The sequence below is a fragment of the Lepisma saccharinum genome, chromosome 8 (genome assembly GCF_977018435.1).
Source record: "Lepisma saccharinum chromosome 8, izLepSacc3.1, whole genome shotgun sequence".
Taxonomy (NCBI): domain Eukaryota; kingdom Metazoa; phylum Arthropoda; class Insecta; order Zygentoma; family Lepismatidae; genus Lepisma; species Lepisma saccharinum.
This window is the reverse complement of record NC_139236.1, coordinates 69,484,482-69,505,973: the sequence shown is the minus strand read 5'-3', so window position 1 is coordinate 69,505,973 and position 21,492 is coordinate 69,484,482. Positions and strand designations below refer to the sequence as shown.

The following is a 21,492-nucleotide window of genomic DNA, read 5'->3' as shown; positions in this document are numbered from 1 at the left end:
TTCAGTGTATAAGGGGAAATATCCCCATAATAAAATTCTTACTTAAAAATTTAAAACAATTGGTGTAAAAAGCTCTTTGAGAAAAATTGACAGTGCATGGTTGTACAGGGACCTACACAACACAAACACAACACGTTAAAAAGTAAGAATCAATTAAAAGCTTTCTCGCAGACAGTGGAAGAGTCCGGCTCTCCCAACACGGATGACAAACAGTTCAGCAGATTAAAAGTCTGCATGAGGAAAGCAAATTTGGCATTCAACAAGAATATGCTGAATACTTAAAATGACTTTACAAACACAACACATTGGAGCCTGGAGCATCCAGCCTTGTAGCAAGGTTACAGGCTACATAGTGATGATCCCTTAACCAATTTCAGTTTTAACTTTTAAGGACATGTTGTCAGATGGTTAGTTATAGTATCTGTATTTTTACATTTAAAATGTCTTAATCTTTCATAGCAATATTTTCCCAGTAGAGGTCTCCCCCTATATCAAGGTCTGGTAGACATCGCCATATGATTTGTTACTGGAAAGAAGTGGATTGCTTATCAAGCATTTTGTTTCTGAAATGTGTGAAGTTGTTTCTGGCACCGATAAAGCAAACTGTGAAGGATGTTAGGTTGTTAAGTCTTCTAAGTTCATTGACAGTAAACAACAAGACTTTTCTATTAAGTGATCACCTCAAACAATTTCCAGTTTGAATTGTGGCAATGTTGTCCCAGCAACAGCAGTTAACCAGATCGAGTTGTTATTATTTTGCCAGCTTTCATTGTTAGGCTGTTATGTCAGAATTTATGTCATTGTATCTCACTCTTGTCTTGTTTCAAAGACATTTTTCACCTGGTGAATGCCCATGCAGGTAGAGGCCTGGGGCTAGAACCCCCCCCCCCCCCAACACACACACACCTTAAATCTTAGTCTGCATGCATTCACCCAACATGTTTCATAAGTAAAGTTTTCTACATAAACTACACTCTATATTGAATTTCTGGGATTAAGAGCACTTGGAGTACATTCTGGAACCCCTCTGAAAATATGGTAGCTTTAAATGGGGGTGACCCTTTGTGAAACTTGCAAGCTTTATTTAGTTTTAGAAATCGTCGCTAATGGTGATCCCCTTAATTTTAGGCTTCAAGATGGGCGACTGCATTTTTAGATGAATTTTAGAGAAATTAGAGGGAGCTGTTGGCATTTTAAACATTTAACATTTCGGGAATTTCAGCCCAACCTACCCACACTTAATTGACCCATGTACCAGTCTATAGTTAGTAGATATCTGTAATAGTGTTGAAATAATTTACATTTTCTCTTTTTTAATGGAAAGGTGGACCAAAGAGAAATATAAAAAAAACAATAAGCATGGCACCAAGTACACTCATTGATAGTATAGAGAGCAAATGTTTAAAACAAACATAAACAATTTTCCATGTGTGTACACATTGCTTGCATTGTACAATTATTTCTCTTGTAGTCTAAGGTTCTTACAAGCATAAAAACATAGTTTTGTTGTGACGTTTCATAACAACAACAAAAACTGTGTTTTTATGCTTGTGACAACTGTAGACTACAAGAGAAATACCGGTAAACATAAACAAGTTTAAAATAAATGTTTCAAGCATTTGCAGTTCTCCACGGAACCACATTTTCAAATCTCCTAATTTTCTGTTTTCCAACTAAATGATACATTTTCTTAATGTAAATTGTTTGATAAAGAATAAAAGACATTTAATACATATTTTTTAAAAAAAATCCTCCTGGAAAACGGACACAAGACTGAAATGTTGGGAGGTTCTTGTAATCCTACCTTACATGTGCTGAAAGAATGTCAACATCAGAGTCCATTTTATATACACGAAAGAACAGACAAAAAGAGCACAATTTCCATTGATAGAAATGTCAATTAAATAAAAACTCTGTAGCAGTAACATATTTTCTTTCAATTGTTATAAAACTACATGGAGCAATACACAATAACTCTCTGTACATATATATCTTACAAATATTATCATGGGAATGGCATAATGAAATATGAACACAAATATTAACAAAGATTTACAATGAATAAACATAAAAGATTCTACATCTAATAAAGAATAGCTTTCACCACACACCAACAATTCAAAATTCAATCACTGTTTAGCTTTGGCACATGACAAAAGCTTAGCAAAGTTTGTGTGAGGTCCATTGCTTGCATGGTTAAAGGTGTTGAAACGTAACACCCTAAATAAGAGTATTATTTCAGTGAACCGAGAGGCCACAAATATTGCAAATTCCTCTTAAAACTTTACATAACCACTTATAAATTACAAAATAAAGAAGAAATAGGTAGACACTGGAAATCTTCAAATTTTTGCAGCAGGAGGCTGCAGGTTGAGTAAAAAAGGGTGGAAATGAAGGTTGCCAGGTCAAGGAAGCAGAATATAATGCCAACATTAACTTCGTTCTTGACCTAGAAACCTTGGAGGTCCAACACTTCTGTTTCTATAGTCTCTTAAGCAAGTCGAAAATGCAGCCTGTGGCCACAGAAATGAAATTTTAAAGAGTTTCAGTGTCTGGTGAGTGTTACCTGTTTCATTCACATTTTTTTTTCATTAGCCCTTCTTGCCTGCCTTCCTTCCATTTGCAATACACACGCATTTGTCATTATATATTATCAGGAATTCCCATATTTTACAGAGTGATGAAGAATTGAACATTTGAAGAATGAAATTGAAACAAAGATGTAATGTTTAAAGAGTAAAATGTTAGAATGTGGGAGAAAGAATAGAACACACCAAAGAAAAAATTACAAATGGACAGACAGATTTCTTGGACGTAGAAAGAAGGCAACTAAAAACAGGACTAATTTAATATGTTCATTATACAGTGATTATGTGTTCCTGGATTTTAGATTTAGCCTCATTTTTATTTTTTCTTTCATCTTGGTCCCCTTAAAAACAAAAATCGAGGTTTGACTTCAGTTGCTTTACAAAGAGATTGCTAGATCAAGAACTGGCAGACAGAATATACATTTTTAGTGCATTATTTCAACCTTAAATGTTGCTGTTCCTTCAGTTTATTTTCATATAATTTGTTTGTTAAGAATGCCTAAGAGCCACAAAACCTGCATTTTTATGATCTATTGCTACAGGATTTAAAGGCTTCACACATTTAATGAAACTTGGAATTCAGCATGTAGCTGCCTCAATGGAGATTTCAGACTGAAGCAACAGGCGACAAGTGTTGCTTGGAGGTGAACCCTCAGAAACTTTTCGAACTGTAATGACAAGTTGTACGCTTGGACAGTGCTGTTTTTTTCATGGTGTGCATTATTTTGCTTCGGTCTGTTGTTCACACATGTACAGTGACTGTTTGCTTATAGACTGAAAAGGCCCATGTTGCTTGTCACTTTGGAGCGAACCCCACTGTCACTTGCCTGTCAAGTGTCGCTTCAGTCCAAAATCTCCCTAAGAGGTCATCGCATTTGAGTCTGTAGCTGAGGAATATTAATGGAATTAAAATGGACTATATTATAAATACGGAAAATAAAAAGATCACTGCATGTGAAATTATAAATGTTACTTCTTTCTTTTTAAGAAAGTTTACAAATACTTTGTCAACATAACATGTTCCGAAGATCAAGAAACGCTTGTCTGCAGTTCAGAAGCAGCCAGTTTATCATTCCATGAGCCTTGTATTAGGTTGAAAACTCTCCTTGCCCTGCAAATCGAGGAAAGCTCAAGGTTTACTGTAGCTAATCGGCAGGTCATTCTGCTGTGTAGATTTTCTGATTGCAGTAACGTTGCAGGAATTTTGAACAGGTACATAATTAGTAATTCTTATGAATTGCTCTCAGCAAGATTCCCACTTGTCCCTATCTATGAAAACAGTGAACAAAGTAACAGGTTTGGAGGACTGGTAGAAAGACAACACTGCACAGATCCTTTCACATAGGGCTCCAAAGTTGCACATTTGTGGATCATTTATTTGCCACCACCATGTGTGAAGTAATCTTATATAAGCATATAAAAATGCTCCACAAACATGCCACTCACGCTCACATGTGAACAGACCCTGAGAAGACATGGCTTGGAATATTTTTATCGTCAATTTACTGCCAAAAAATCTCAAGCATTTCAAGTCTATGGTTGTCATCATATAATTACAGGAAGATTTTGGAATACTGGAACATTGCACCTAAAATTGCCCATTCTAAGACATGTTGCATTTTCATCCAAAAACACAATTTTAACTTTGAGGATAACTCTTGTATGTATTTTTATCTTCATGGTGGTGTGTGTTTTTATCATGGTTTCAATGCAAGGAAAAATATGCTGTATAACATATGAAATAACAGCATGATGTGGCATCTTGTCACATCTAAAGCAATTAAATTTGGCCTCGAGTGAAAGAAATAGTCAGTGAATAAGAAAGAGATGAAGTAATATAATTTGTGATGTATGGTTAAGAAATACAGTATTTGCAACTAATGTAACATCAAATATGTAAATCAACTCATTTGAAAATGTTCCCATTTAGTGCATAGAGTATGGTTATTAAAGATAAAACTTGATTCAGGAAGTGGATGCTACACTTTAACATCACTATTCTATGTTGTAATAGACTTCAGACATTGGTGACGAAAATATTGCTCTTACATTGCATTATATTACTACTAGCCTGTTAAGAACCTCCGATAACTGCAGAAACTTGAATACTTCATTTGGTAAATGATTTGTGTCAGAAAACACCTTCAGAACAAAACTGAAGAGCAAGTAATGAGGAAAATTCCAAGAAATAATTTAGGTAGCACTTACCGGACTCTTTTCTATTGCCTGCAGGTAAAGAAATGTTACGTAACTGAAAACGAAAATCATACCAAGGCAATATAAGTGCTGTTGTCAGTCAGGAACTTAGGCTGATACTATCTTGCTGTTTTCTTATGGCCAGTATTTTGTTTCTTGTGGGTAGACGTATTAGGCTTCACGAAGTCTTCACATTCACACCAAGGAGTGGCCTGCCGGTTGCACGATAGGTGAATGTTTATCACTGTAACAGGGGCTTCATCGATTTTCATATTATTCACACGTTCCACTTTGTAGGCTACATTGTTCAGTCCAGTTTCTCTGTCCCTACGTCGTGTCACTTCCCTTTGGTTGTAACATTTTGTCATGTCCCGTTTCCGGTGAACTCTGTCATGAATATGTCTGAAAGGAGATAGATTAAAACTATATTCAGCTGGGAATGACAGGAAATGTTATTATTATGTAATATTAATATCCAAGGATCAGATAATATTGAGAACAGAAATCAGCAGTGGCGAGTATTTGTGCCAATGGAACTTCTATTTTGATTATTATATATGACTATTCTAATTCCTTGGTTAATTGTGAGAATGATGAACTTATGAAGTGAATAGTGACTGTGAAACAAACACAATGTTACATCCATGCCTGACAGAATTCAAACCTGGCTTTGTGTGTCATTATGCTGAGCACTGTACCAAGGAGGTCTCAATGTAATAACTAGGTTGAGGATCGATAAGCACTGAAAACTTTCAAAATAGACAAACAAAAAGGCACCCAAGATAACAAAACATGCACTTAAAATAAGCATGCACTAAAATTGAAAGGGATCAACAAAATTTCATCACTTCTCCATGTTAGGGACTCAAAAAAGGCAATTATCTTCAAAATAGACAATTATGACTAAAATCACCAACAATAAGCACTATACAACCTAACTATTCCTTTCAGAATTGGCATGAAGTAGATTTTAAACTTCAGAGCTGACATTTTAGGGTGTGCAGTGGTACCTTCACTAAATTCAGCCTGCTACTTAGACACGTAACATCTCTCTAATGTATGAGGGTATAGAGCTTTGCTCTTTCCTTCATTGGATATGTAGACCAATGACACGCCTTCCAATGGGTTGAGGTGAGATAGTGCCAAGCCACATTTTTGTCCTTGAGAGAAGCAAAGACTTGAAAGTTCAAACAAATCCACGCACTTTTCTGCCACTCATATCTTATAGTCAACCACATTTAAAAAATCAGTCTGGATAATATCTGTAACTGACTTTCATGACATTTTATTTGAAATGTATTGCACATGCATGGTGGAAATACATTGAATTCCAATCAAAATATATAGATTTTCAAGTGATTTTTCAAATTTCCCAGTTTTTAGGCTCTCAAAAAGGAAATTATCTTTTTAATATGCATTTAAGACTGAAATAGGCAAAAATATACCTGGATTCAATTAGTTCTTTCTGTGAAGAGGCACGTGGGCTGATTCTGTCCTCTTACCTAAATGTGTTATTTGATCCAGTTGATATGTTCTGAGGCCTGGAAACCATCAACTTGGCATCTTTCAAACGGACGTAAAATTCATCGTCTTCAAGACCCCATCCCCAGTACTTGTTGCTCATTCCATTCACCTTCTCGAAGTGATCTCTACAAAATAAACAGTTTAATATAATATAATATAAACACTTAACTACTATGAAGGGACAGCCGAAAATTTATGAATGTCGAGAAGAGAAAGCAAGAAGATGCTGCATACGTAGTTATTTTAGCGGAAATTGCAGGCTATACTCTATCAGGATCCGAATCAGGGCTCTGGCATACCGTGCCATTGCTCTACCAACTGAGCCACCGAGCCACCCTTGACAGACTGATTTTTCGCTAAAATGTCTACATAGTACATGTCCTGTGAATGTCAAATCGTAAGATGTTGCCTGTATAACGAACAAGCACAGAAAATAAAGGAGAAAGAAGAAAACTGAGGAGCATTCCTACCGGATGAGAAGACATTTTACTTCTGTAGTCAACACGAGCTGCCGCTTCGAGGTGACGATAACAGTGGCCTACTAAGGGTGATTTCACACCGATGTCGCCTGAGGATTTCACAAGTCAAAAGTAGGTTTGTGCGGCCTTTTGTGTCGCTACGGTGTGAAACGTTGCTGTTGATTGGCTCGTTCCAAATGATAGGTATTGCGTGTCCCTTCGGTCTCAAATGTTCCTAAGTCTAGAAGATCCATGTCAAAAGGATGGAAAATTAGGGCTTTGTTAAGGTTTGGTGTGAAGGCAGGCGACAGCACCCTAAAGAATAATATCCAAACCTGCAGAAAGAACACATCTTACTTCAGTCTCCAATACGAAATGATAAAAACTTCTGGTGAGTTGATTTTAAAAAAATGTGTCCGAGATAAAGAGTGGAGTGCCCAGGATTTTCTGAAGGGAGAGAGGTTATGCATACTATTTTTGGTGTTCAGTCTTCATTTTGTCATCTTTTCCTGTCTTTGACGTTGTTTTTTAAGGACTACTTGGTCAAATTGGGATATGACCCCACCAACCCTCCCTTGGGCACGTCTCTGGAGATAAATGAGTAAGCATTTGATCATATTGGCAGACAAAACATTTAGATGTGTTGGGAACGGAAGTGTTTTCAGTGTGCATTAATTGTTTCGTGATCGAGCTGTATTTCAGAAGACTTCTTTCGTTTCATGCCGATATATGACGAGACTGCGGAAGCCGTGACAGACAAGTTTGAACACTTGCGAGTGCTTAGGCCTGAATATGAACAACTTGGTGGGTTTTGGCTTTTATAAGAGCTGAAAACATGGGAGGACAAGACACATTAGTGGTGTTCAGGCTCGAATCAGAGAGAAATATTCAAGAACTGTCTGTGTCCAGTTTGCAGCCCACAGTTTGAATCTCGCATTGTCAAGTGGATTGTCCGTCCCGTGCATGTGTAACAGCTTCGTAAAAACACTCAAATACACCATAGATGTCTTGATGCCTGATGAGAAGAAATGGACAAACACTCATACTCAGATGATTCCGGCACACATTGTTAATGGATGGAAACAGAGGAGTCGAGTGGTAAAAATCGTTCAGATTTAAATGGCAGCCTTAAACAACGATTTAGGGGATAGTTGCTCCCCATTCTTTTGCCTCCACACTTGGCCTCTTAATCCTAGGCCATGTCTACCAAGAGAAAGGATTTCCTTGCACCACCCCCTGACTTTTTGGAACCCAATCGCCACCACTGGCCTCAACGTACAATTGTGAGTTTCTATCTATACCCCTTAAAGAGATGGTGTTCAGCAACCCCCACCCCCAAAGGAAATCCTGGATACGTGCCTGCTCCCCCTTCCCTTTTGGAAATTTTTCCTGCATTTTTAAAGTTTTAATTAATTATCAATCATTTTTATGGTTTAAAGGTCCTAACTTAAAATTATTAGCGAGCATAGTGTTTGGATAAGTAAGAATACATAAAACCCATCCCAGGAATTGAACCTGGATCTCCTGCATGGCAATCAGATGCCCTACTAGACCATTGCAGCTCCCATGAGTTCAATATATCTTAATTCTATAGTGTTTTGATGAATAAACACATTTTTCTACCTTCAATATATTTTGTTTAACATGGTATCTTTTGCTAAATTCAGCAGGACTCTTCCTGACAGGTTTTACAAAAAATAGTGTGTGTGTGTCTCCAGTGGCTCGACACAATCCTATTACTACAAAAAGCACAGTCCTCATACCTTGCTTGCCCCTTCCTGGAAAAAAATCCTGTGGACGTCCATGATGATAGCCAATGCTGCCGATGTGAATTTAATTTTTCTGAGAACTGAACGAACCGAGTGTACTGAAACTTTGGAATCAGTTCGACAAATGAGCTTTGGAGACATTGTTTGCCATGTCAGACAAATGGAAACAGTTTACTTCAAAATATTCAAGTCATCATGAATGTCAAACACCATTGAAGTACTCTACCACATAAATTTACTCAATTTAGAGAATCATGAACAATTGTTCAAAAAAATTACCTGTTTATCAGTAAAATTCCACCAACGAAAGTTGGGTAATGGTATCGAGGGTGAAACTCAGGGGATGCAATGTGGAATGGTCCTCCCTTCGGATATGCATATGACAGTTTAGTATTTGCAGGCAGGAGGTCTACGTCATGCATTGCAATGTAATCACATGTGTTGCGGGTGAGAAGGAAACCCACATTTATCAGCGAAGCACGGTTGAAACGATAACGGTCCACCTAGAATAAAGAATGAAAATAAACAACTTTAATTTAATGATGTTCAATTTAGCCATTAAAATAAGGTAGAATGGACCTGGACTTTATATTTTCGCACATTATATATTCAACCTTCAAGGTTCCAATAAATGCATAACGTTATACAATTTTCCCACATTTTACAGTTTCCCACTTTTAAAGTTTGTTCGCCTTGCTCCCCTGAAAAACATAAAACTGAGGGTTCTCTAGTAAGAGCAGTAACACATGATTTTTTCCTATTACCAAACAGATAATTCTGGACACAAAATTACTTCCATTTTGGAATTCCTTGATAGCAGTGGCTAATACTGTTGCCTTGCAATCCATTGTACACAGGTCCAACACCTGGTGCACATTGCAGTGATTTAAACCCCACTGAAAACTGTAGATTAAGTCTCAATCAACCCATCTGTGTATAAAATTAACTTAAAAAACAAACTTTAGCAAACTTTTCGCTCGTCGACACCATTTATTCCAGTTTCAAAATGTGTGAGTCCCTCACAGGACACTTACACTCTACACACCTTAATTGTGACATAAACTGAACTCTGTAATCCACAACCAACTGGCAGCCAAGGCTTGCCAAGTTACTTTTCATTGGGTCACTGCATTGACTGCTGTTCCCTGATTTTGGAGATCGAAATAGTGGTATAACAAAAAAGTTATCTATTACATGGTATACCGGCAATTACCTGGTTGAGAATATAAATGTGATGGTTGATCTTCTGTCGTTGTAGGAACTTATGAATATATGGAGCAAAGATGAGTAGTTCATCAAATCTATCACGGAATGGCACGAGAACAGCCAGCTTGTGGCCACCTTGTTCATTATAAGACAACTTTTGTTCAGGTAACTGGCTTTCCTGTGAACAATTGCAGTCTACTGTAAGTAAAAAGTGTAAAAAAAACAAAAACAGTTAACAACGATAAAATAAAAAAGGTGGATGTTGTTACAAAAATTATAAGTGAACTTTCTAATGCTATGAAAAAATAGCAATATAAATCTATCCGAATAAAACCAACACATTCACTTATGTGGAAATGATTCTGTGAGAATAAAAATTCATTCATATATATAACAACATTGACATACATATACATTTTGATATATTTCATACATACGGTAGAATGACTATGCCAGTCACTGTACCCGCTATTGACATTTCATAATTATTTTACAATTGTGTGTTCTACCTGTTTGTTACATTAGACTTTCCTCTTACACTTATAACTAGGGGTGGATCTATAAACATTAAAAAGTGCTAAAATAGACAGGCAAATTTACTATAAATTATGAAAATAAGCCATACATTAAAAATGGGAGATGAAATTAGGCATTGATCATTAACTAATTTCAGTTTTCTTGGTCATCTGCACACTCAATGATTTGCATTACCAATACAATGTTTATCACAATAATTTTTCTACATTTTATGTAGGAGATGAATTGGAAAAAGTACTGCTACCTCACAGGAAGCACTGTGATATGGTGCTACATCTTGTAGCATTCAACTGTTCCCTATTTCCAAGACAACAATAATATGTAATACAATATTATATTCTGTATTACGTTGTTTCTTGTTCTAACATGCTTTTCTGCCACTTTTGGCTAATCACTAGAGAGTGGATTTTAAAGGGAAAAATTTTCCTCTAAAAAGGACGAAAAAAGGGAAAATTATTGTCAAAAAAAAGACTACAGTTTTTTTGTCCCTCCACTAAAAATACTATTTTAAATGAAAGTGCAATATGTACCATTCATATATTGCGCTTTCATTTAAAATAGTCTTTTTTTAACGAAGTGCAAAAATAAACTATAGTCCTTTTTTTTTTTTTAAGGTATACGTAGTACAGCGAATAATCTTACCATCAATTTCGATGAAATCTTCCTTGCAACAGTTTACCGCATTCCATATCTTGCTGCAACTTGTACCTGGCTTCGCCATTTCACTGACACTCAATACTGTCATCTCTGTCACACAGCAAAGTTAAAATTATTCTAAAAATAATCCACCAAAAAATCTAAATCTAGCAAATAAGTCCACTTTCAACCCAACAGGAGTGCCTCTTACAATGCATTTGCTGCTGCATAAGCCCAGATTGCATTGTTTCAACAATCGCTGCAACATACTCCCAACACTCATGGATGGAGGGCAGGGGCAATTCCTCCATGTATGAAGTGAGGAACTTCCTAGTCCTATTTATACTTATTTCCAGTTTTCTACTTTTTAGGGTTTTAATGTGCATTATCAAATTATAAACGCAATGTGCGAACACTTGACTAGGTTCGCTTTCACTCCCTAGCTCCAACTGCCACCCTACGATGGCAGTCGTCCTGCTGCTGAGGAACCTCGATCTTCCACCTACAGTGGGATGGGTGAGGGGCATGGAAGGGAGGGAGGGGGATTGCTCAGTTAAATGGCCAGCGAGGAAACATCGAGAATTTCCTCATTCAGTGACGCCAACCCTAGCATAATTTGAACTTCGTTGGCTCTTAGCACCCTGTGTTTGGTATAAGGGTAAAATCTAGCATCATCTCTAAACGCACATCCTGGGAGACAGATAAATCAAATTCTATGGAAGACACTTTGAGGGAATATATTTTTTAAAGTTATATCTTATTTGTACTTCTTCAACGGACTTGTTTCAAACAAAAGGAAGTATGCCGACCAAAGGAGAAGTGTTTACAATCACATCCCGGTAATCTTGTTTTCATCTTTTCTTTATCCTCCCCGATTAAGCAAATGAACATTTTATGAAAGGAAATCAGTAGAAAGTTGGTCACAAATGATACACCAGCAGCCGTTCCCAATCATCAAATTCTCTCCAACTTTTTCAAGCACTATACTGAATCCATTTAATTGGTTGCTTGAACCATTGTAATTGTTTTGATGGGCGAAATTCTCAAATGTTGCTTAACTATAGTAAATAATGAATAAACCAAGTCCACTACACCAAAATAGCTGCATAAATTGAACTTAAAACTACATAATTAGTTGCATTTAGCATAATTTAAGAGTTGAAAAAGCAATATTCTCATCATGGGATTGGCAAAACACACGACGACAGGCTTGGGAGGACTCCACCAAAGTAAACATAATACGTTTATTTGTGGTCGAACCAATCAGCTTGGTCCACTCAAAAGTAGGCAGAGTGTTTCAGCTAAATGCAATGGACAGCACAAGTGATAAGTGTGCATGTCTAATTGAACGCATTTCCAAAGTCTTCCCTCGGTCTGTTTACCATAACTTTCTACCTAAAAAAAAAAAGCCATGAGTCGCCACTGATGGAGGGAAGGTAAGCTAGAAGATGCTTGTTCTTTCTTTCCTCTAAATTGTACCAAATAGACAATTGTTGAATGTTTTGGTCAGGAAAAAAAAAACAGCCATGCAAAATATTTGAAAAAAGGGAATGTAGGCTGAAAAACTAATCATCAACACTGTTGATATTTATTCCATGATCCACGTTGAAAAATAAAAAAGGACTTTCCTTTAAAATCCGGTCTCTACTAATCACGACAATGAGGATGAATGGTGATTCAATGGAAGTGATGAAGGAATGCTCATAAAGAACACCCATGCCCAGGCTGAGACGAGAACATGGGAAATTAGTTTGAGAGATTGAAAGTCAAACACACTCAGCCACTGAGCTAATGGTATTCTATTCCAGATTTCACTACAGTAGTATCCACTGCGGTTTTGTGTAAGTTGGCAAACACTGGTTCAAGGGATTTGATATCTGGCATTTACTTTATGATTACTATGATTACTTACACTTCTCTAAAATGGCAATTTCAACTGATATGCCACCAAAATGGCATTACCCCCACACCCCCTATATGCCTTCATGGCATGGTGCTATGCACAGGGGAACACTTTACCTTTTACCTTTTAGGCCACCAAAATGGCATTTGATGTATGTCGAGTCAGCATGCACACTTTGATCAAATACCGCATCTTTGGCTATAGAAACTCAGTCACAAGTAAAAGTAGAAAAAAATCAAAAAAGGAATTTACAGGTAAGCATTTACACATTTACAGGTATTGCAAGAATATGCACCTTGACATGAGTTACAAGTGATTTCAGGTACAATAGCCTGTTAAGTGTCAGATTGTCTCAATTATAGGGATAAAGCAGCCAATTATTAAGGAATTGATAAGATTTTAAAATATCTACTTGTAACAATAATGCATTTAATGCAATTGTTGTTATAATGAAAATTACATGTCCAAATTTATGATTTTACTTGAGCATCTATGCTAAAAATCCATGTAGCCTGTTGTGCTAATTATTGGCCCAGTCAAGAGAACCATTAAAACATACCCCAAATTCCTATAATTTATATACAGATAACAGAAAAATCAAGACGCAATTCATGACAGAAAGTACCTTTTCAGGATAAGGTGTAAGTTGTAGACATTTTACCATATTCTCAATAAGTAAGTTCCTATCAATACACTCAGCGTCGAATAACATGGGTACCTGGGGAAACCTGGGGGGTAAAGGCGGTCAGGGGCATGGTGCTGATCACATCACCCCCACTCACGACCGGATCAAGAAAGTGTGGGGCGTTACCTCCACACCCCTATACGCCTTCATGGCATGGTGCTAAGCACAGGGGAACACTTTACTTTACTTCTTCACTTTAATTCTACACTCCTGTTCACATAAAGTGGCACACTTTATAGTGTTGAACAGCTGAAGTATATACCACTTTATCTGAACAGGTGTACACATGACCTTCAAAAAGCAAAATAATTGTATGTGCATTCAATTTTTTTTGAATTTTCATCCACAAGATTAAATTTTTAATATCACTGACTTCACAATTTTGTGAAATATAAAAGTAAATTTCTGGTCTTAAAGTGACAATTAGTGAGAAAGTTACCCTACTTACATATGGAGGATAATTCTAGGACACATTTTGAAGTTTTCACTTTTTACAGTTAACATGAACATGTCTTCAATTTAGCAGTATTTCTAACAATGATGCATGCTGGCATATCAAGGTTTTTCATGAATCCTTATTGGATTTTTTTTTTTAAAAAAAGAAACTTTAAAGAAAACATTGGTGTAAGTTTCATTAAAGATTAGTCAAATGGATGAAGTTGTAGAAGCATTGATATTTTTAAGCTACAAAACAACCACAACAGAAATATTGAAATCCCAGGAAACCTGGAACGTCAATGGTAAAATTAAGTAAAGTGACAGACCTAAGCCCCGTGACAGGTTAAGTTTGCAGCAACATTTCACACATGTAGATCCAAACGTGTGCGCAGAATATAGTTCCGCTGCAATACTGCCAATTCTCGTTGCCTGTAACATGAACAGCTCGACGGTTGAGGCAAGATTGTCACGGGAGATGCCGATCGCCGTTCTCGTGTGGATTAATACATAAAACTTGCTGCAAACTTAACCTGTCGCGAGGCTTACAAAATATTACATTTACACAAGTCACACAATTTACACTAAAAGAATGACTGTGCCAAGTTGGTATTCAGATCTTACCTGTGTTTGACATTGGTGATATGGCCATTAAGAATACCATGAGAAGAGAAATGAGGATAAGGGAGCCATAGACCTTGATATGACGAGCTAGCCATGCCATCCAATGCACACACACTTGTTATTGGATTATTGGCAACTGGAAAACAGAAAAAATATTTTTCCTCTTAAAATTAACATGTATTGAATCACATGAACATTTCTTGTTCAATTATTTTATTTCTCATGTTTTGCTACACGCGTTCAAAATAAGCCTTTGCATGTTGCAGGATTAATTATTATTGTAGTGCCTAACTGAATAGGTTTCCATTTGTTGAGACTCTGTAATTCTGAGTCTCATGAAGGTAAATTTGGATATACCCAACGGATGTTATTACTGCAGTTTTTAAGTTTTCGATTAATTGGACAAAAATTAATTCCGTTTAATTTTTTTGTCTTTTCACTTTGATAGGGTGAGTGCATCAGTCAATGACCAGTTAAGAACATTTTACCACAATTTTATTTCTAGGTCAAAGAAAAAAAAAACAAAGTGAATCCAAGCAAATTGCATGAATGAATTAGTCATAATGTTGGGTTTCATTGAATACTACTTTAAAGTAAATACATATCAATATGAAAGAAATAGTTAAAGACTGGTGAATTCCCACCAAAACACCAGTGAATGACCAGCAAAGTTCAGTGAATGACTGACTACCTCAGTACCAGTGAATGATCAAAACCATTTTTAATAATAATAATAATGTTTCTTGAACAAACAAATTTGAAAAAGTTACAGGCTGTATGTATATATTAGCATTTCAGGTACTGCATAGTAAACACTATAAAAATGTTTCAGACAGAATATCTGTGGAGCTTGCATATGCTCCTTGATGTCACAATGTCACCCTTGTTAGGCCAATTCCATTTGTCAGCTTCACAGTTATGCATAACTTTTATTTCAGATTAATCCACAAATTTACGAATGACTATTCCTGGAAAATATTCACCATCATAACACACTATAACGTAATCAGCAACATTCTGCATAACGCAATTACAAATTTACAGAGTCCCACTCCTAAACACGTAGTTATACTACATAAAATGTACATAAGTTATTGTAATTGTAATATAAACATAAGTTGAAATATTATGTTCTAGCCCTTACCTATACTACAGTGCCTTGAATAACATAGTGTGGGAAACGGCCCAAGAAACTGGTTCCCGAGACGGATGACAACATAGATGACAGTGCGATCAGCACAGCTGCTAATTTTCTTATGAAAGTAATGCGGCTTAGTTAGTTTTTGGAATATATCGTGTAGATTTGTTTATCTTGAAAGGCGGTACGTGAATTGATGGAAACAATTATATTTGTGGAGTGATTTGCAGTCACGAAATGGCATTAATTTGGAAAGAAAAGTAAAATAAAATTAATAAATAGCATGCGTAACACAAGACGTTAGGTGTTGTTGGATTGTTTACTACAGTTTATTTTTCTATGTTATTAGAATATAAATAGTATCCTGGGAGATATTTCATACCGAGGCGACAAACCACAAGTGTCGCTTGGAAGCGAGCAGTTGGTAATCAATGCAGCTTTTCGAACCGTAGGGACACAAGCTCTGAATGCACGGTTTCCTCAAGGAGATTTTAGATCAAAGCGACACGCGACAAACGATACAGGGATTTCACACCAAAGCGACACGGGTCCTTCTGTCCAAGGCAACTTTCATATGGAAGCGACACGCGACATATGCCACTTGGAAACTAGCCAATCAAGAGCAACATTTCACATCGTAGCAGCATGGCGGGCAGCACAGGCCAGCGTTCGGTTGGTGAAATCCTCAAGCGATAAGTGTTGCGTACTGCTTGTCGCTTTGGTGCGCAATCTCCCTAAAGCAAGACACTCATTGCATCGCGTATGCGCGAACAACAAACCACGGCAACACGTTGCAAGCTATTGGGGAAAAGGGCCCAGTATGAGTGACACGTGTGGCTTATCATGTCGCCTATATCTGTTGTTAAAACATGCGGTTTATCGTGTCCCCTAGATCTGCTGTTCGCAGAATTAGCAGCAAACAATTGCTAATAGACTGAAGGCACCATGTCGCTTATTACTTAGTTGAGAACTCCCCCTGTAGTGCATCTCTTCGGTTTGAGCACCCTTCCTTTAAGGAGCTTTCAGACAAAAGTAACAAGTAGCACACGAATACGGCATATTAACGTGTCCTTTGCTCTTTAGACCGTCATGCGAAATGAATGTTATTTTACAGTCTGGAAGTGTCTGTGTCACTAGTCCCATCAGTGTGAACATCCCATGTCGCTTGTCCCATTGGTTTGAAAGTTTCCTTACACTCATGTCGATGGCACTAAGGACGTTTTGAGGGTTTCCCCTTGTCGTTTCATGCAATCATCATTATCATCACCGCAATTAGTTTAAAGGGTACTAATCTGATATTCCCCGGACAGATTTCTTCATTTTTACAGAAGAAACTACTTACGGTAATAAGTTCCTGTAGCATTGTCTAACATCTGGAAGGTCTTTTGTGTGATGTGGGAATGTTTCATAGTGGAAATTCAACCACTGACGCATAGCCCCACGAACCATTTCCGGTAAGGTTAGGTTAGGTAGGGTCACGTATAGGTTACAATAGTTAAAAATTGGTTTCGAAAAAAATATGCACAGGCCCACACACCATTCTCGCATAGCCCCACAAACCATTGACACATAGCCCCACAAACCATTTGCAGAAACGTACGTTCTTCAGTTACAAAAACCATTTTTTTTCTTTAAAAAATGCAATTTTTTAAATCAAAAAACGTGAATGTACCTTCAAGCGAAGCAGATGGGTAAGTACGAATGTCAAAACGAAAAAGTTATAGGTGTCCGGGGACTATCAGATTTTTACCGTTTAAAGTGGAAGAAGAGAGACCAAAATACAAATGATTCAGTTGGAATATTTTTAAAACAAATGATGATAATAATAATGAACTTAATTCATACACAAAAATTTAGTTACCAAGAGCATTCAACACGTATTTTTTCTCCTGTATTATTAATGAAAGTATAACGATAACAGGACGTGGTCGACTGTCTAGAATGTTCGTTAATAGCTTCGCGACCACTGTACCAAATATCATACCAATTATCACATTCATATGAATGCTTCATGTAAAAGAATCAGACGTTGCAACGAAAACTCCATTTACTTCCATTATAAGCAGACGAAGATAACAGTTCGTTATATTGGAGACACATTACAATCGGATATTTTGTGTTTCTCATGGCTCGTACTTACGAATTGTGTACTGCTGACCATAGTTGAAGGTGCCATCATGCTTTTCTATGAAAATAACTTCGATTTTTCACATTACGAGTAATTATTTTGGTTCCTTTCTTCCATTGTGGAACATACAATATGGCGCGCACAGCTATGGATCATCGTGCGTTGTGCTTGTGTTTTGTCGATTTGGAGTGGGTATGCAGTGTTTCAACCTTCTTAACTGAAAAATACCTACTTTCGTGTTCATTATGTCATCACAAACCATTAACGATAGCCCACAAAACATTGACGGATAGACCCAAAAACCATTCACGATAGCCCCAAAAACCATTCACGATAACCCCATGAACCATTGACGGATAGCCACAAAAACTATTCACGATAGCCCCACGAACCATTGACAGATAGCCCCAAAAACTATTCACGATTGCCCCACGGACCATTTCCGGCAAGGTTAGGTTAGGTAAGCATGACTTTCGACACTCGCGCCATCTACAAGTACATAATGAGGTACTATTATCATATGAGGGAAACACCTATGAATCATATATTTCGGACTTCTTTACATTGCTAACGTGTTATTTTCGAATGCGGAACATTTCTTAAGGTGAAATAATGCATTTCTAACTAAGATAAAGTCTATTTCTTCTATTTACGAGTTCTTACTGTTACTTGTTGTTTCGAATCTGTAACACATTATGGCCGTGATAGCCTACTGGTTTAGGGGGCGTTCTGAGAGTGTTTTGTCGATTTATGCAGTGTTGCAACCTCGTTCACCAGAAAATATCTACTTTCGTGCCCGGATTTTAAATTATGCTAATACGTCGCAAACCATTGACGTTAGTCTCTCAAACCATTGATGTTAGCCCCACAAACCATTGACGTTAGCCCCACAAACCATTCACATTAGCCCCAAAAACAATTTTTCGTAAGGTTAGGTTAGGTTAAGTTAGGTTAGGTTAGGTTAAGTTAGGTTAGGCAAGCATAATTAAAAAAAAATGAAAAATACTCGACACGTGTTCTAGTGAAAACACGGCGAGGCTGAAACACTGGGTTGCATCATCTTAACACACGGAACATTGCACTCTCATGCAGAAAGAAAATGGCGGGAGCAGAAACAGCGTGTCGGACAGAGATTTTCGCAGAAAACAACACGCATTCACATTAAAATGGATCAAATCTATATTCAGGAACTTCCACAACGCTAAAGAAAATAATTTCCGTAAGTACTTTCTCCTGTAAATTTGAAGGAATCCTCATACGATAATGTTACCCATAATGGAAACAACGGCATAATGTTGTCGCTTTGCACAAAATGCAAGTTTATTATATCGAAAGTGCTTATTTCTTGTTGTGCAGCATTCTACGGTGAGAAAATAACTGCACGAACTTTCAAAATGCTACAGAAACTAATTTCCGTCAGTAGTTTCGGTAACACTTTACTATACCGGAGATGGATTTCTTCAAATTTACAGGAGAAAGTACTTACGCAAATCATTTTCTGTAGCGTTGTTGATGTTCGGGAATGTAGTTTTGATCCATTTTAATGCGAATGCATGTGGTTTTCTACGAAATCTATTTCCGACGTGCTATTGCTGCTGCCGCCATTTGCTTTCTGCACGAGAGCACAATACGCTCTTGTATTGTCCGTATATGCTAAATTGAACGAAAGGAGTGCTAATGGAACCTAACCTAACCTAGTAGGCATACCTCGTCCCCGTGATGGTTCGTGAATTTTTGGGCTAACGTCAATGGTTTTGGGGGCTACCCGTGGATGGTTTGTGGGAAATAAGGAACAACAGTAAGTACTCGTTAATGTAAAAAATAGACATTATTTTCGTTAGAAATTCATTATTTTACCTAAAGAAATGTTCCGCAATGCAGAATAGTACGTTAGCATTGTAAAAAATTGCGAAATAAATAATTGATATGTCTCTCCGGTATAGTACAGTAGTACCGTAGTTTGTTCTGTAAAAATGAAGAAATGTGTCTCCGATATAACGAACTGTTACCCAGACGAATGCCATGCAGCTGTACCGACACCAGCGCCTCTAGCGGTATCACATTCGAGTGGAACCAGTCAGAGAACTCAGAACAGTGCAGTTTTCCACACTACGTTATTCAAGGCGCTGTACCTATACTAACTCTCGTTCTTTAAAGGACTTACTTAAGAAATTACGAATATATGGTTATGACGTATGGTTCTCATGAAGATAGGAGAAGGGGGGACATCAATACCATAGCAATAAGAGAAAGTGCAAGGCGGAACATAATACATAATCCTGCAATAGTTATGTGTATATAAAGCACATTTTAAATTGTATCAAACTTTAGTTACTTAAATTAACAATTACAGGAAAAATTCATGTGAATACATTTCCATTTCAGGAAATAAAAGAAACTTACATCTATACAACAAAGTATACTGCAAACCACAGATTACTCCCCGGTTCAGGCTGAAGTCAGGGAGTCAGGGTAATAGTTATGTTTCTTGTACTTTGTACAGCGTTGGATTTCAGTTCCTCATTTTTTCAAGGCGTTGCGAGTTGGGATGGTTGGGATCTAATACATGACGCACATGCTACATGATTCTTTCCGCATATATTTTTTATTTGATTAAATTTCTTCATATTAAATTAGTTCGCTTGGTAGTACATGTGCTGATAAAGAAAGGCGCGTGCAAGGGGAGCGCTAATGAGGCAGCAGCCCAAAACCGTCCCGTCCCCCGTTTGCCTTCCCTCCCATTTTTTTTCTGACGCTGTTTTTGCATTTGTTCAACATCAACTTTGTTTTGAGTCCACTTTATGCTCAGGCTAATCAGACCATCAGAGCAGGCCTACAGTATAGACATAATTACTACCACTAGGTACTAAATATGAAAGTGTGACAGAACAAAATCACCTGAGTACAGTGGAATGCACAGGTATTGCCCGGAAAATCGTCCATAACTAGTTTCATTAATTTCTCTCTTGTATCTTGTGCGTTTTCAATTGATTGATTTGCTTTCTTTTACTTCACTCTTAACTCTTCGACTAATTTGCGAAGATGGGGATGAGTGATGAAATTGAAGAATGGACACTCAAAAATATCCATGCCCAGGCCGGGATTCGAACCAGGGACACCTGGCGCCGTAGCGCGATGTGCCAACCACTCCGCCACGGAGGCCCGTGTGCGTTTTTAAGGAATTGAGTTTCAAAAAATATTGATGCAGAGTTGTCAGCAACTTGTTTGACGTCTTGTTTCAATTCTTGAAGCTCCCATTGCATAAAACAAAGAGAGTAAACAAACATCTACCGCGCTTTCCAGATTTCACCAGCGCGCATCAGACTGGTGCACCAAAAAATGACGTCAAATTCGGTGAAATTAGGAAAGCTTCATTCGCGTTTATCAGGAAAAATCCATCAGTGACTAAATCACAGAAGATATTTCATGAATTATTATATAGTTACACTTAACGACATCTTATTTTTCATGTGCAGTACGAATTTAAATGGTATTCTTTCGTAAAGATATCGAATTTTGCAAATGGATGCTTTCCTGCATATTGCAGCAGAAAATGGACGAATGTTTTGATGCATCGGCATACTTTATTTCACTTTGCGTGCAAGTGAAGGAACAGTAGTATTTAAAATGTCGACAGTTTATGCCTGCATCCGTGCAACAAAATC

At 37.3% G+C, this 21,492-nt stretch overlaps 1 protein-coding gene across 1 annotated transcript; it reads right to left on the bottom strand.

Annotated features, from left to right (window-relative positions):
- Positions 1–2,941: 2,941 nt before the first annotated feature.
- beta4GalT7 (beta-1,4-galactosyltransferase 7) lies at positions 2,942–20,274 on the bottom strand. The gene is made up of 6 exons (XM_083126834.1): positions 20,231–20,274; positions 14,562–14,697; positions 9,749–9,939; positions 8,815–9,038; positions 6,287–6,433; positions 2,942–5,186 (listed from the first exon to the last, which is right to left on the bottom strand). Exons 2-6 carry the CDS (start codon positions 14,659–14,661, stop codon positions 4,904–4,906), a joined length of 945 nt encoding a protein of 314 aa, XP_082982960.1. The 5' UTR covers positions 14,662–14,697; positions 20,231–20,274; the 3' UTR covers positions 2,942–4,903.
- Positions 20,275–21,492: the final 1,218 nt, after the last annotated feature.